Here is a 17,455-nt window from a genome sequence, read left to right on the forward strand (position 1 = left end):
ATTTTTTCTTTGATCTGTTCACTGAAAACAAATAATACTCATCTTTGGTTTTAAAATAATTATCCCAGATTATTAGATATCAGTACCTGGGTGACCGAGCTTTGCTCGGTATCCTAAATTGTTATAACATTCAGTGAAATGTAAACAGCAATTTTTTGGAGTGGGTTTACTGGTTGAACAGAATGAAAATTCGCTTGTGGCAAAGAAAAACGCCGTTGTACAAGATGAAAAATAAAATCGCTCAAAATCTAGAAAATATGAACAGAATATGTGGCGCACTAAAATGTCAAACCCGTTGACAAAAAAAAATTATTTGAACTGAGCAACCACATTAGAAAAGTCAAAAGTCATTGCGCTTGTAGCTTGAAGTAAAAGTCGACTCGACTTGTACCACAGCGAATTTCCTTGCCACATCCACAGCTACGTATTCTGGCACCAAGACACAGCCACAGCTACATCATTCTGTTCTACCAGTTAAGTTTGCAATGACCAGTTTTTTCACGGGTTACAAAACATCACATTCCCACTTTATAATCCAGTTTATTTAAGTTTGAATATACGATCAGCAATGAATAGAAGGGTTACAGGAATCTGCATTATCGAAAATGCTTATAGCAATGAGATCCTTTTTTGTTCAAATTTTAATTTACGTGTCAGAAAGTTTGGGATGGTGAATATAAAGTTAATCTTTTTATCAAGTTTAGCCTTGTCGGCAAAGCTTAGTATGAAGAAATACTATTTTTATCCCTGTCTCTGTTTTATTCTGTATCAGTGGATGCTTTACTGCTTTCTATATTTACTTATACAGGGTGTCCCAAAAGTAATGGATCAAACGAAATATGCTGATTGGGGAACTTAAGGGCTCTCAGAATTTGGAACCTTGTTCATCCCAAATCCTTACGGTTTTCGATTTAAGGCAATTCTTGTGAAATTTCGAAAAATCCCTACTTTGCAACAGTATTTTGCTTCCTGCGCCCATTATTGATATATTTTTTTTTTTTTAATTCTTTTACGAAAACATTTGCCAAGTAATTAGGAACAATTAATTAATCAAAATATTTTTTATTCGATATGCCATTTCGGTGCAAATTAACTAACAGTTTCAAGTTTTATAAAAAATGTGAGAATGGTTTATTATTTTAAAAAGTTGCCCAGTTATTGTAGTTTTCAAAAAAGTATAAAAGTTTTCTAAGTTGCAGTTAGATATCGCAAAATATTACAATTTGAATTCAACAAAACAGGGTTTTTCAGAACAAAAAACAAGCAACTGAAAAAAACTAATATAAGAGAGGACCAAACCCTCAAAATTTCATCAAAATCTTTAAAGTTGTTACCAAAAAAAAAATTCTATGTTAAAAAAGTGGGCGTGGCAGTGGGCGGATTTTTCCAAAAATACTTCCAAAACTTTTTACTCGCTTAGATAAACAAACCCTGAAAATGTCATCGAAATCGTGAGAGCCGTTTCCGAAAGAAACTTATATGTTAAAAAAGTGGGCGTGGCAGTGGGTGGATTTTTCCAACAAAAAATTTCCAAAACTTTTTACTTTCTTAGACGATCAAACCCTGAAAATTTCATCGAAATCGTTATAGCCGTTTCCGAAAAAACATATATTTTAAAAAAAGTGGGCGTGTCAGTGGGCGGATTTTTCAAAAAAAACTTCCAAAACTTTTTACTCACTTAGATAAACAAACTCTGAAAATTTCATGGAAATCGTTAGAGCCGTTCCCGAAAAAACTTATATGTTCAAAAAGTGGGCGTGGCAGTGGGCGGATTTTTCCAAAAATACTTCCAAAACTTTTTACTCGCTTAGATGAACAAACCCTGAAAATTTCATCGAAATCGTTAGAGCCGTTTCCGAGATCCCAATTTTATATATATTTATATATATATATATATATATATATAAACAATTTTAGCTCGTTTAAAGTTATAAGATTGAAGTCCAAGAATTAAACAAACAAAAAAATACCTTTTCTCAAACAAGTAAAACTTTGTTCTTACATCTTTTTGTTTTAATTTTGATTAAATCGTTTTAAAAGTTTGCATGTTATATTTTATTAATGAGAATGATTGTATTTGTATTATGTTTAAACAAAAAAAAAATAGGATAATTTCGTTTATTATAATTATGTATTAGTACCTAAATAACTTCAAACTGTATTTGCCATCGCCCTCTGAACCTTAGTTAATTATTTAAATTCGAGACTTATTATATAATTCATCACATATTATTCAGCAATGCAAAACAAAACAAAAACAAAAAAAAATTACAGAGGAAAATATTAATTTTATTTAAATATATTTAGAAATATCAATGGAGATTAATATTTCGTTTTTAAAACGAATATAAAATAAATTGTATAGTTATTAAAAATCAAAACAAAACAAAAATGCAATCCATTTACTGCTGCACTAAAACCGTATTATTACTTGCACTTTATTTGCTTGTGTTGTATTGTTTTAGACAAAAAAAAAAAGAAACAAAAATAAGAAAAATCAAATTGTTTGTTAAGTAGGATTGAATTTATTGCATTAAAATTTTACACATTGTATACAGTTTTTGTTTTTTAAGTTTAAATTTAATTTAAGGAGCGTTCAATTACTAAAATTATACACATTTATATTTATGCTTCAATAATAATTGATTTATTTTTTATTGATTTAATATGCTTTATATCCTTTTTAACCAATACCTAAAATGTTTTAACAGTATTTTTTTTTCTATTATAGTTTCATGTTATTTTATAAGAGTATTGTTAAAAATTTTGAAATAAAAAAAAAAAAACAAATTATATTTAGGTTAATTAAAACGTTAAACAGTTACAAGTTCTTTTGAGATTAAAGAGACATAGTGTTTGAACGGTTGTAATCATGATATTCAATGCTGCATAATAGTTTAATATTTACTTTATTTTTGTTAGTTTATTTTCATTGTACTTTTCTGCGGGATAGCTTTTTCTTTCATAGTCGTTCACATCTCACTGAGCTCTTTTTTAAAATCGCTGTTTTATTATCTTGGCCTTGTTATTTTGATAGAATTCTTTGAATTTTGAAGGAGCAAACATTATTCAGAGAAACTTCATCATATTAATGAATTTTTATGTTCACTAGGGTACATAGTGCGATTGACGCCGAAAGCTTTGTGTTTAAATTTATCTATTAAAAACTTGATTTTTTAGGAATACTGTATCTTTGGGAGGAATTTTCATGAACTGCATTCTTTAAAACTAGGTACACGCACAAAGACATGATTAGCAGTTTCTATGTCTTTTAAAAATGGCAGTCATATGCATTTCGATTTCGGTGGACTTCTGTAACATGCCAGTTTCTTCTATCGAAGCTGATATGGACGATTATTTCGACAACAAATTGCTTGTACTGGCAAACCGAATATTGTTGTTGACAATTCTAAATTACAATTAAAAAAGCAACATTTTTATTTGTGTTCCGATTTCCATCCGAATTCAATATTCTCTTTTTATTTCTGTTCCGCATTTCGTATTCGAACACGTTTTTCTAAAGGATTCACTAATAGCTGATTTCGAAAGCTTTATGTTGTCCTTGTGTAGGTGTAACTTAAAGTAAATGTGAAAGGCAATTAAAACAGGCGTTTTCAAGCCGTGCGGAAATGAACCGTTTTCAAATTCGATCGATTTATAAGAACAGCCGTGTTGTAGTTATAGTACGAAATTATGGAATTAACTTGTCTAGTTTTGAATCAAAATATTTTTAATGCTCAACTATCATCAAAATAAGATGTGCTTAGATGAATTCAATGTGAAAATGATATTAGTTTTAAATTAAAAAATAAAATCGAATTTTACATAACAAATTTATTTATTTATTTTAATTTCAGAAACTTAATAAAATTAAATTTAAATAGTTGCCTTATAACCTTATTTGTTTCAGTTAGTAATACTCATTTCGATTTAATAATAACACGTTGTTACAAAAATGCGGTTTTAAAATATACGCGGGCGGAGACCTACCACGTTTTGTAGAGCTAGTCGCACTGATTACGAAACGGTATTTAAAAAGTCCCTAACACGCCCAAAATCTCGAGGTAGGGGCAAAAAACGGTTTTTCTTGTTATAATATATTGATTTAAAAATTAAAATTAAATGTCTAATTTTGCCTTTCGGAAATGGTATCATTTATTACTGTAAGTGTTGCCGTTGTTTTTTAATAATTTTTTTTTATTTTGATAATTTTTTTTTAGAAAACTGCCCCTCCCACCTAAACGGGGGGAGATAGACCCCCCTCCCATTGAGCTCCTCTACAAAAACCCGTTATAAAATCCTGGCGCCCAAGTTATCCTACTACCTGCCGAAACAACATTTTTGTTCTATACCGAAAAGTTCGAATTTCTGTATCTGGGTTGAAATCGAAAAATTTTTTTTTTCTAAGCCAATTTTAAACTGATTTTCATAAAAAATACCTCGTTGGATTTGGAAATAAATATTATTTTAGAATATATTTTTAATATAGCATGTTGTTGTGAAAATATATACTTTAGTTTGATGTCGAAGTTGGTTAAATGACGAAAAAAAATGGAATTTTTGAACTTTGACAGCATATAAATTTTAGGTGGTTTAACCGAGTTACATGTTTTATACATTGTTGAAAAGGTTTATTTATCTATTAGAAACTGTAAAAAAATCGAAAATCGGTAAAAATTTGACGAAGCTAGATTTTTTTCAATGGGTGAAGGTAAAAAAAAAACCGTTTTTTGCCCCTAACTCCAGATTTTGGGGGTGTTAGGGACTTTTTAAATACCGTTTCGTAATCAGTGCGACTAGCTCTACAAAACTTGATAGGTCTCCGCCCTCGTATATTTTGAGTGTTACACCGTGTAATCAACAGTAAAAATATTTTTTTTTAATGATATTTAATTGCTATTACCTATAAATTATTTTAAATCTTTGTTTTATTGTTTAATACCCATGTATGTTGTGTTTTTATTGAATATTTTTTTTTTTGTTTTCATAGACTGATTTGTTCAAATAAATAAAATACCAAGTATAAAAAAATCTCTTCCATCATTTTATTAATTATAACACATCACATAAAAATGTAACATTTTAAAATAAAAAATTAAAGTATTTAATAAATGTAATCAATTTTATGATATTTATTTATTTCCTGTTTCATTTAATTTATATATATAAACTCATATCACATACTCATTTGATACGAAAGTTTTCAGCGTAAAGGCATTTTGCTATAAGAAAGTTTCCTGAAAAACAAGGCAAAACTATCAATACGATATTGCACAAATACTAGTCTAGTTGAGTCGACAACTTACTTAAAACAAAAGAGAAACACTCTCGACATCGGATAATAGAGCTGAATAGAGCATTGATAATAATTCTTTTGTTGTCGAATACAATTAGCTCATAGCATTTGCGGTGGTATACATCAAAGAAATTATACTCCTTGTAGCCTAAAAGCCGATGAATAGTAGGTACTTGACTTTCGAAAAAAAAAATCTTTTTGCTGAAAAGTTTGCACGATTTGTGTTGTTTTTTTCGTTCATTTTCTGTTAGTTTTAACCTACATTCTATTAAATTTCATGTTTTCATTGTGTTTTATGCATAAACTTTAACATTTTGTATTTGAACGCTCCAAAATCGTAAGTTTTGTTATATTTGGTTGTTATAGCATTATGTTTTCTATGAAATTTTGCAAAGGTTTTTTGTTTCTTCTGTTTTATGTATAAAGAGCAAAAAGTGAAATAAATCAAATACTGGTAAAACTATATACATCATATGTTTAATTATTATTATAATATAGATGATAATATTATAGAAAATTCACACAACAAAAAACAAAATAAACAACAAAAATAAAAAATCATTAAACTGAAAATGTTTGTCTTTGCATAAAATAGCAATAACAACACTTACAATAAATAACAGCAACAAATAAAAGATTAACATGTAATTCCTACTTTACAATACGATTATTATAATATAACAATGTAAATTATATATATATATATATTATATTATATAACAACAACAAAAAAAAAAATTGAATAAACGCAAAATAAACAAGTGTCAAACAAAAATTATAAAATATATTTATTCATGTCAATAGAAACAATATCAATAAAACAGTGGTGTTTTTATGAACCCTAGAAAACTATTTAATTTACTATCAATCAAGGTGTGATTTGCTAAGAAAAATTATGCGAATCAAAATCAAACCGAATAAACATTGTTACAGCAAATTTGGCACCAATATTTTTTATAATCTGTGGTCTACACAAAAAGCTAGACTTGATAACATTTGCGTCATGGGGCAAACATGAAAGTTGATCGCTTTTCAAAGTAAATTCTTAAGCTTCGATTCGCGGTACACGATTAAGGCCCAACTATAATAGGCATAGGCTTATGTCAAAATCGAACGAACTGCTTCGTCCTGTTTCTGAAAACATGAGAAGTAGCCATAATGAACATACGCGCGCATAGCCTAGTGTCACATTTTACATTTTTGTTTTCCATAATTTTTGTAAAAAAAACGCGTTGAATTACACAAAAATATTTTTAAAACTAGTTTTATTCATTTCACAATTCGTTTTATCACATTTTTGTTGAGTAAAAATTAATTTAATTTTTCCATCCCCCTTGCATCCATGTTGTTTACATTTTATTCTGAGAAATTTACTCATGCCGTGCGCTTCAGAGCATATATGCCGTGCGCTCTGAAGCATATGCATAACGAAAGTTAACGAAGCGCGCATATGCGCATTATGGCTATCCCATAAGAATTGTGTATGTTCGACAACTCACTCATGCCATTTTGACATAAGCCCATGCGCGCATATGCCTATTATAGTTGGGCCTTTACAATCATACGTTAACGTTTTGACTATTCTATTCAATCAGTGGAAAAAGAAAGGGACATATAGCGGCCATACGTTAACGAACGTATGCCGTAATTCGGCCCCTGATTTTTTAAAATAAACAGACTATCAAAAGAATTATTCGGCCCTAGCGAGGTATCCGTCGGAGCGGAAAATTCTCCGATTTCATACGAAATTTAATATATTTCGAGGTGTGCTTACGAAAGGTAAAAACTGTCCGATTCGGATGAAATCGGACAAAATCCGCTCCGACGAAATACCTAGCTAGCGCCGAATCGGTTGTTTCTAACAACTTTGTCTTTGTTGTAATTTTTATATTTTTCGGACTTTTCACTTGTCGTGCCACGGAATATAAACAGTAACAGCACAGTGGTCTCTTGCCGAAACAACGGGAAATTTAAATCGATTCTTTCGTTTAAAAATTTAATAGGGTTTGTGTTTCCTACCAAAAAACGTCTCTCGGGAAACTATTCACGTTTGATAAAATTTTATGTTTTATAACTTACCTTTATCAGAGATGTCAAAATTATTCCATTTCCACAAAAAAAAAAATCAAACCCAAAATTTAACTATTTTAACGTTTAATAAAAGGACTTGGTAATCATGAGAATCTCTTCGAATACATCATATATAAATACCTAAACAATAAATGCATTTATGATTTTGTTTTAGTGGTAGTAGTTGTTGTTGTAGAAGTCTCTCGCTCCAAAGCCCTTTGTTTGGCTTTCTCATAAAGTGGAGTTAATTGACCTTGTTCGCCAAGCATTTTTAAGAGCTCAACAATGAACGGCAAGTAGTTATGCTTGCGACGGATATTTTCGATCTAAATACAAAAATTAAGTAAATTTTAAAAATAATTTCGATGAAATATTTTAATCATCCTTACCCTGTAACGTTTGCGCTTGACAATTTCATCTTCAATCAATGATCTAAGTCGAGCTACTTCAGTTTGCTTATCATCTGTTTCCATAGCATTTTCGGAATCATTGAGCAATTTATCAATTTGTTTCTGATAAATCATTTGTCTGTCCGAAACGATTGCCATCAAATTGAAATGGATTTCACCTTCGCTGTATTTTTGCATTCTCTTTTCGATAATAGGACGAACAACGTCAATCCAGTTTTGCGATGTTTCAATTGCTCCCAAATCAATGGGACCTTCTTTCAAGCCATCCAATTCGTAGAGACGACCATCAATCGGTATGTAACCAATGAAATGGAATACATCTTCATCTTTGTTTTGATTTTTAGAATCTAATTCGAAGAGTGTTTGCCTGGCAAATGAATTATGCACAGTACGAATTTGAGAGGCATTGCTGAGAGTAAGTCCTTTGTTGTAGGGATCGAAGCATTGACAAAATTCCTGAAAATGCATTAAATTAAAATCATAAATAAAAGTGAGTAAATCATATAAAGATGAACTCTCTAATCTGATACAACTAGTCAGGACCAGGAGGTCTTGTTCTTTTTTTAAAACATAGAGTTTTGAACTATTTTTCGGAAGAATGAAACAATATTGCAGAGTTACATGTTACCGCATTCCGAGGATAATATCCCCTTCTGTTTGATCATCCAAAAGGATTCGGTCAACGTTTCAAAATATCTTTTTCACACTATATAAATTCATATGTTGTTTGTCGGCGCACATTTTTAACAAAAAACAAATACATATGTATCTTTGCATTCCTAGAAGCACGAGTATTATGGGTAAAGTGTTTAAGAAGGGGAATGCAATTTCTATATCTATAATAATAACGAAAAAATAAGGACAGGCAAAAAACATTACGGCAGTCACCGAACGATGTAAAAGTTTTATTATTCGGCCCTAGCGAGGTATCCGTCGTGTGCTTCTGACAGGTAAAACTAAAAGCTATCCGATTGGATGAAATCAGACAAATTCCGCTCTGAATAAAATCCAAAATAGTCACATGAGTTGAAGGAGCACCACCCCAGTTATGGGAATTAAACTCCAATTTTTGACGAATATGTATTATGTTTTGAAGATTGTAACTAGATCATAGGGAAAAAGAAAAAGTTCTCACACCTTGTCGCAGGAAACCCAATAAACACTTTGCAGGATTTTCGGTAACACCAAGTATGTGATCATTTCATAGCAAATGGTTAGTGACACACATACCGAGAATAGAAAGTTCTTCAATCTTTTCAATTGGAAGCATTAAATTCTACCAAGTTTCTGATTCCCCATTTTACAATGCTGTTGCCGTTGAAGATCCACTTTCGAAGAACAGGGATGTGAATCTGAGAACTACTATGGAAAGGTGAGGGTGCTTAATTTTTCGGAACAATTTAGTGGATTAGAAGTTTAAAATGGGAGATTATGAGTTTTTAAAATAGTGAAGGAGACAAAACGGAGCCCTGGACTTAAAACCTTCCAATACAAATTATATTGAACAATTTGAAAGGTATATTCTAATGCAGCTAAGTAGAGAGTAATTAATACCAAATGCATGCTATTTCAATAAGAGGGCTTGATGCAATGATGCCTTAAAAATATCCAGCGCAATAATTTTACATTCTTCAGAATGATGTAAGGATTTGTTCTACTTCTCGGTGAAATAAACCGAAAGCCATACTGCCGGTCATTGAGAAGTTTCCGTTCCTCAAGATATTTGCTCATCTAATAGTTTATCATCGTTCCCATGACTTCGGGAAGTAAGGGTGTAATTGCAATCGGCCGATAGTTACATGGTAAGGAAGATTTGCTTTTTCATCCACTCGGATAGAGACCAGTATGACAGATGAAAAAGCTTACGCAGTGGCTTGGCAGCGTGGAAAAGCACCTATTCGATGGATGGGATTATACCTTCGCCAGCGGATTTGTGTATGCTGAGATCTTTTAAGACTAATGTGTGAGTGCGAAGGCGATTCGTCCCATGAAGATATTTACGCTGTCAATTATAGTGGGAGTCCTGACACTTTCTGGTAGCGCAGCTAATAAAAGGACCGTCATTAAAAACGAGTGTTAAAACCGAGGACTATGAGATGTTTCGTATGTTTTTTTACAAATGACAAACAAATTTTACTAATTTTTTGACATTGTAGTACAGTATGTTTAAACAGGTGTAACTCCTGCATACATCAATATTAGACTGATTCAAAAAAAAAATGAGTTGAGCTTCTTATAACTTTTTATTTTGATGAATATTATATTGATTAGACTGATTCAAAAAAAATTTTTTTTTTTTGTTCAAAGCATTGTTGAAAATATTGTTGGAAATGACGAAAAAAAAATACTGTAAAAGTTTCAGCCCTTAATGTTAACATTTAGTACCGCCGCATCGAAAATTTCTATTTCCCATACGATTTGTATGGGAAAGATTGTGTATTTGTGTTTAGAATTTTTTATCTTTTTAATGGTTCATCCAAAGGGCTTGACAAAATCATTTTCTTTTATAAAATTGTCCGCTCTACCAAAAAGCTCTTATTAATTTTTTTGATTTACCCCCGCGTTTCGAAGTTATTCAACTTTAAAATATAAAAAGTAGTTTTTTCTCATTTTTTTCCGATTTTTTGACGAAATTATTAGGTTTTTCAAAAAATTTGGCAAAATTTTCAAATATTTGTATTCTATGTTGTGTTTTGGTTTCACAGATCCTTTTATATAACTCTCAAACCCCTAATACTATCATATTAGATCTCTTCAATAAATTCGAATTATTCATTTTTTCAAATAAAAATTATTTTAATCAATTTTTCGCGACCGTTTTTTTTTAATTTTATAAATGCAATTTTGTAGAGCGTTCAATTTTATACAAGAAAATGATTAAATCTAGCCTTTTTGATGAACCATTAAAAAGATACAAAATTCTAAACACAAATACACAATCTTTCCCATACAAATCGTATGGGAAATAGAAATTTGCGATGCGGCGGTACTAAATGTTAACATTAAGGACTGAAACTTTTACAGTATTTTTTTTTCGTCATTTCCAACAATATTTTCAACAATGCTTTGAACAAAAAAAAAAATTTTTTTTTGAATCAGTCTAATCAATATAATTCATCAAAATAAAAAGTTATAAGAAGCTCAACTCAAATATTACTACCTTGTTTTTATTTTTTTGAGCTGAGCTTTTTATTTCTTTTTATTTTGGTTAATTATATTGATAAATGCAGGTAACTTGCGGGTCTATTTCTTCCCGACATGTCTGGATGCATTTTTAAGCTCCAAAATGGTATCATATTGTCTTCCATTTTTATAAACATTTGATGCAAGTATCCCCCAATGTTTTATATTGAATTACAATCAGGACAACAAACTGGCCAATACAATAAAGCTATTTTTTTCTAACGAAACCATTTTTTTGACTCCTTAGATACATGGATTAAAGCATTGTCATGCTGAAAAATCAACTTTTTTTCTTACTGTTCATCCATGAATGAAGAGAAAACGTCGTCCAACAAATCTGTGAACATTTTGGAGTTTATCTTCTTTGAAATGAAACAAATAGGCAGCTTTAAATTAAAGTATAATGCTCCCCATACAACTGCCAAAGTTCTGCTGTATTCGGAGAGCACTTTTCTTTGAATGATCATGCCAATAACAGCTGTAACAGTCAGGAACATCCACGTTAAGCTTCTTTTCATGTGAAAAAAAATGACATTTTCCCATTCTTCTTTCGAATGCATAGTATTTCTTGCAGAATCTAATCTTTTAACATTTTGTAAGGCTTTTAGTTTGGGTTTTATCATCATTAGATTTTTAGAAGGGTCTTGAAAAACTTGGCCTTTTTGTCTTCGAGTTTGCTTTGTATTGCCTTTTGTTTTCAATTTTATTCAATAACTTTCTCCTTTTTTCAAGAAATTTTGGACAAAACACTCTGATCTTTGTATTTCCCTTGCGATTTGTCCGTTAGAAAGTGAAACATGGTTTTGAGACGTAAGAAACTTAAACTTATCAATTTCTTATACATTCGAGCGTTTTCCCTTTCCCATGATTGCTGAAAACTTTAAATTATTTAAAACGCTTACATTATGTGCCTTTCGTTGTTCTCGATTCGTCTGTAACCCAGAAAATCACCATTTGGAAACTTCAAATGCGTTTTGTGGCTCTATTAAGCCTCTAAATTACCTGAAAGTTTGTTCAAAACTCTAAAAAGAAAACTACTTGTCCAAAACTTATAAAAAAAAATACTTATTTGTGCTCTCTGCGTCGATATTCTTCAAATAGGATACAAATCCTACTCAATCTTTTTTACTACTAAGGTTTATTTTGTAATTTGTCGATTTTCCTCAGCGGAGTTGGCTTCAAAACATCGGAAACTAACTTCTTTAACCCATTTAACAGGTACCTAACTTTTTTTTTAATATCTGTGTTGTATTGTCTCCAATTGGACCATTCTATCCCAGTTAAAATCGTCATTTTTTCCCATATTTGTTTCAGGTGGATGTTTCACCTAAAAATTCTTACTCATTTATTCCCAGGTTTCAACAATATAATTGCATACTAGAATGAAATCTGTTGATTTTCTATTCGCCACCTTTGACCTTTTTTTGCATGTATACACGAAAAATTAATTTTATAATAGAATTCGTTGTCTTGTTAATTACCCAAAATTAAGACTTAAATGTAATTCAGCAGCCAAATTATTTTCAATTTAACTGAGGGTTAAATTAATTAATTTGTGTTTAATTTTATAGCAGCTTAAACATTGCTATTAAAATAAATAAATTTGTCTACACATAGAATATACTTCAACGTAGCGTACACTCACCTTAAAATTGGTCAATGTATCTCCAAGCTTAATATCCTCGTCATGACAATTGAGCAAAATGCTTAAAATAGCTTGAGTGGCACATGCATTGTTTATGACTTGTTTGGCAAAGAAAATCTTTTCGGTTCGATTGTCAGTAACAATAGAGCCAGAGGGTTCATCGTCCTGTACCCATTTGAATAGAAAGATCAGTCCATGAATTGGTTCGAGATTCTTGAATGAATCGGCTTCCAAACTCCAAATCTCTTCAACTTGTACACCCTCGACACCTAAATATAGAATGAATTTTGGAGATTTTTAGCATTATTATAACTAGGCAACTAGAAAACGAAGGCGCGTAGCCGGCTTTAAAAGTTTGTTTAAAACAATAACTTTCGAACACTTACCAAATTCTCTAATTAATTCGGTAAATACACCAGGGTCACTTTCAATTAAGCACCAATTGCCAGCGTTTTCAGCCATTGTATCGTTTTTGTTGCAGTTTGGAGGAACTTATTTTAAAGAAAAAACTTGCATTCAATTCCAAAATCCAAATGGTCAGGAATTTTAAGTGCAGGTGAATGACAAATTGGTTTTTTTTTTGTGTCTGTCAAAAACGGGCATGGCGCCTTTTCAACAAAAAAAAAACATAGAAAACATAGAAAGTATGTATTCAGTGCAAATATGTGAATACGTTCAGTGAAGTATGTGTTTAGACCATGAGCACATTTTTTTGGAAGTTTTTATTGCTGGTAAAGCCTGGTACGCTGCTCGCGCTAAATTTTAGCCGAGATAAAATTCCCATACAAGTTATCGATAATTTGTATGGGATCCATTTTAGCTGAGATAAAATTTTTCGATAATTTGTATGGGAGCTAAAATTTAGCGCGAGCAGCGTACCAGGCTTAAGGGTTAACATTCGACGATTTTTCCAATAATAGGTGTGTTTTTTATTACAACCGGTCTTAACTGGACAAAAAAAACGCAGTCTGGGCTAAGCAATTTACATGTTAAGCCTGGTACGCTGCTCGCGCTAAATTTTAGCTCCCATACAAATTATCGAAAATTTTTAGCCGAGATAAAATGGATCCCATACAAGTTATCGATAACTTGTATGAAAATTTTATCTCAGCTAAAGTTTAGCGCGAGCAGCGTACCAGGCTTTAAATACAACAACACCTTAGCCCCTTGGGCTTAGTTGTTTAGCCCGGAGATTTCTCTGGGCTTAACTTTTTGAAGAGTTTTAAATCTGTGCTACCAAACTAATTTTTTCATATTGTTTAGAATTTGTTTACAAACGTGAAAACTGACGTTTGGAAGGACAAAATGTATTAAAGTAGTTTTGCTACCATACATTTTTGTATCTCTTTGTAAAACATACATGAAAAATACAAAAAAAGGACGAAAGCGAAAAATATGACAACTCTAAATTTTTGTTGTGTCTGCTGTTTTCGGAACATTCAATATACAGTGCTGCCAAGATTTCAGGTTAAGCCCCGAGGCGTTTTTTTTTGTCCAGTTAAGACCGGTGGTAATAAAAAACACACCTAATGAAACTTATTTTTTGTTATTATCACGTCGTGTAATTTTATTTACTCTAATGGGAACGTATGTTCTCTCTTCTCTTCTAATGAGACATTTCCCATGAGACATACATATGTCTCATGAGACAAATTTCCCATATATATGACATATATATGTCCCATGAGACATATGTTCCATGAGACATGTCCATGAGACATGTCTCATGAGACATTTCCCATGAGATATATGTTTCATGAGACATTTCCCATGAGACATATATCCCATGAGACATATGTCTCATGACACATATATATGTCTCATGAGACATATATATGTCTCATGGGACATATGTCATGAGACATTTCCATAAGCTGCCTTAAAACTATAATGTTCTATGTCGAAGAAATGGAAAAAAAAATGACTTTTTTATATCAAAATTTTCGTCTTTTCAATGGCTACAAGACTGTGTCCACAAAAATTTTTGGCTTAATACAATATTTATGGCCAAAACAAATATTCAATTTTCGGATATAAGGGCTTAGGGTCAATGTGGGTAAATGTAAACAGGGGTAAATGAAAACATGGCTCATAACAAGCTTAAGTTAAATCTCTTTGATGCATACATAAGTACAAATCGCGGACGCATGTATCCTTTAACTTATACGTCAAGCTCATTGCTGTCAAGAGAGAATTCATTCGACGAGCGTGTTTTCCGTGAAAGATAATTTTTTAAAGTGCCATACAAGTCGTTAGTCTTTCAGAAAAATTAAATATTTTTGCAGATTCAATTAAGTCAGTATAATTTGCAAATACTTTTTTGTTTATAATTTTGATGTAGATTCTATGTGATACAAGCAAATTTTAAAATACAGGACATTTATGTCGATTTGCATGTGTTTACATTTACCCCAGAATATTTTTCATAATGGGTAAATGTAAACAACGTATTCTGGGGGTAAATATAAACATATATTTTTGCTGAAATTATTGGTTTTAATAAAAATAACGTATTTTAAGTCAATAACTATTGCTAAAGTGCCGCGGAGTCACATTTTAAAGTAGCCAACACCATCATTTTCAGTGGATGATGATGCAAAACCGGTCTTTGACGTAAAAAAACAAAAAATATGACGTTCAGAGCTGCTCAGGATGCATATTGGGCGCCTATATAAAGAATCAAAGGAAGAAAACAAAAACTTTTATTGGAATTTGAAAAAGTTTTTGTCAAATACCTTCTTGAACGTGTTTCAAGTTGTTATCCATATGATAAAGAGAAAATTCTAAATTTTAAACCACCGTTTACATTTACCCCGAATTTGTAAAAAAACACAAACATGGTGGGGTATTTGTAAACATGCCATTTTTGACAGTAATGTAAACAATTTGGGAAATATTTGTTTATATTTATAAAGAAGAATTGCCATCATTTCATATTTGCATTTGAAGATACCATTCAAGTTGTTCCGTGAAAACATATAAAAATCTAAAGTCGAAAGAAAAAAAAGACATGAAATTGTTTACATTTACCCACATTGACCCTATACTCAGTACTATAAAGTTCTTAGTTGACATAGAACAATTTGCCTAATTTGAACCCCATACAAAAATTACTACTTTTAAGTTACATAGAACATTTTACATTTAAAAATTAGCTGCCGGAATCCAAAATAAAATCTTTTAAAGCAATATTGAAAGGTCATGCGGCAGGTCGATTATGGCTTTTTTGAAATAGTTACTGACAATAATCAGCAATAGTTTGTAAGTAAGATTCACTTGAATGTTTATTTAAATAATTGCTGCGTAATTATATTTTCTTTGCTAATTTGAAATCTTTGAACTTGTTTGGGCATGATGCACTTCATTGAATTTATGTTTTTAATAAAAAAAAAACAACAAAAAGCTTAAAAAGCAATATAATTACTCCAAAAGTATTGTTTGTTTTGACTATAAGTTGGTTATTTTCATATACCGTACTCATTACTATAAAGGCTTGGCCACACTGGAGGGTATGCGGTAGCGGTACGGGTAGCGGTGAGGGTACTTGTATGAAAAAAATTCCAAACTGACATATCAACGTTCAGATGTGAAATTTTGTTCTATTTTAAGTGTATATAATGATACTCTGTCATTTTCCCTAACTCTGAAGACCTTAATCTTGAATATCTAACCACTAGAACCCAAACTATTAGCTTTTTTAAATAACAATTTCAAGCCTATTTTGAGAGTTTTGTTGCTCAATATTTTGTTAGTTTGAATCGTTTGAAAAACTGTCGAACAGAAACAAAAGTGGTTGGCTTAAAAATCTTGTATTATGAGTTCTAATGGTCGGATTTTCAAGATCGATGTCTTCAAGGCCAGGGAGAATGACAGAGCTTCATATTATATATTTAAAATAAAAATATCATTCAATTTTCTCTTCACTTATTAAACGATGCATTAACAATACTAATATTGCAATATCTTGCATTCTTAAAGCAATACAGCGAAACTTCCAGTGTAAAAGTGTTTCCTAAGCTAAAGCTCTTTCATTTGGTACCAATTTCATTAATAGCCGCTTGACGTCCAATATGCCCATTCTCCTTTTAAGTTTTATTTACTTTTTTTTAGATAGACAAAGTCAGATTGGTAGGGTTTTCAGAGCCAACCTAGTTTTTTTTTGACATGATTCTGGAGGGTGGAGCTAGATAGCATGTAGTCATTCAAATAATTTTTTATATAATGCCCACTTTTCACGAGTCGTTTTTAGCCGCACGATATGTCGCTCGATTATGATTTTTAACTTAGTAATAAAATATTATTTTAGTTCAGTGTTTCAGTTCGATACATTTTCATTTCATTTACGTATATATACCCATTCTGTTTCATTTTAGGTTTATAGATTCTAGTGAATTTTTTTTACAAACGTCTTGTACTCCACAGTTCACATAATAAGGCAATATCTTCCGAACGTTGTCAAAACTTATCTGTCAAAAATGGGCAATAGGCTGTCAGGTCAGACTTTAGCTGACTTGTTTAACAAATGCATTTTTCGTTTAAAATTTCGTGCTATTTTTGTATGAGACAAATGTACAAACATTGACCTATTATATATGGACTGCCAGGACCAGGTTCAAGCTATGGTGGCGCCCCTTGGTAGGGTAGCGGGAAATAGTAATTTGACATCTAGTTTTGTGACTTTTGCTTGTCAAAAAAAAAAAACAATTTAATTGTTTGCAGAAATTTTATTTTTCCCAACCCAAGAATAAAAAGGTAACAAACAATTAAAAATATATTAATATATTCTTTTCACAGTTTTATTCCAAGTTTTATAATTTAAATTTTTATTCTATTCTTTCATTTCAGAAAACA

General features: G+C 31.1%; 1 protein-coding gene across 1 annotated transcript; it reads right to left on the reverse strand.

The window, feature by feature from the left end:
- Window positions 1–7,433: 7,433 nt before the first annotated feature.
- On the reverse strand, window positions 7,434–13,195 carry LOC129910973 (ubiquitin carboxyl-terminal hydrolase isozyme L5). Its single transcript, XM_055988586.1, has 4 exons — window positions 12,991–13,195; window positions 12,605–12,873; window positions 7,756–8,232; window positions 7,434–7,692 (listed from the first exon to the last, which is right to left on the reverse strand). Exons 1-4 carry the CDS (start codon window positions 13,064–13,066, stop codon window positions 7,525–7,527), a joined length of 990 nt encoding a protein of 329 aa, XP_055844561.1. The 5' UTR covers window positions 13,067–13,195; the 3' UTR covers window positions 7,434–7,524.
- Between the last annotated feature and the right edge of the window lie 4,260 nt (window positions 13,196–17,455).

Source organism: Episyrphus balteatus, chromosome 2 (genome assembly GCF_945859705.1).
Source record: "Episyrphus balteatus chromosome 2, idEpiBalt1.1, whole genome shotgun sequence".
In the NCBI taxonomy this organism is placed as follows: Eukaryota; Metazoa; Arthropoda; class Insecta; order Diptera; family Syrphidae; genus Episyrphus; species Episyrphus balteatus.

Excerpts from the sequence above, each read along its gene's own strand:
- LOC129910973 (XM_055988586.1), bottom strand. The coding sequence starts at position 13,066 with ATGGCTGAAAACGCTGGCAATTGGTGCTTAATTGAAAGTGACCCTGGT. Across the intron at positions 12,874-12,990 it reads CGAATTAATTAGAGAATTTG|GTGTCGAGGGTGTACAAGTT; the intron begins GTAAGTGTTCGA and ends TTCTATATTTAG. Across the intron at positions 8,233-12,604 it reads ATACATTGACCAATTTTAAG|GAATTTTGTCAATGCTTCGA; the intron begins GTGAGTGTACGC and ends ATGCATTTTCAG.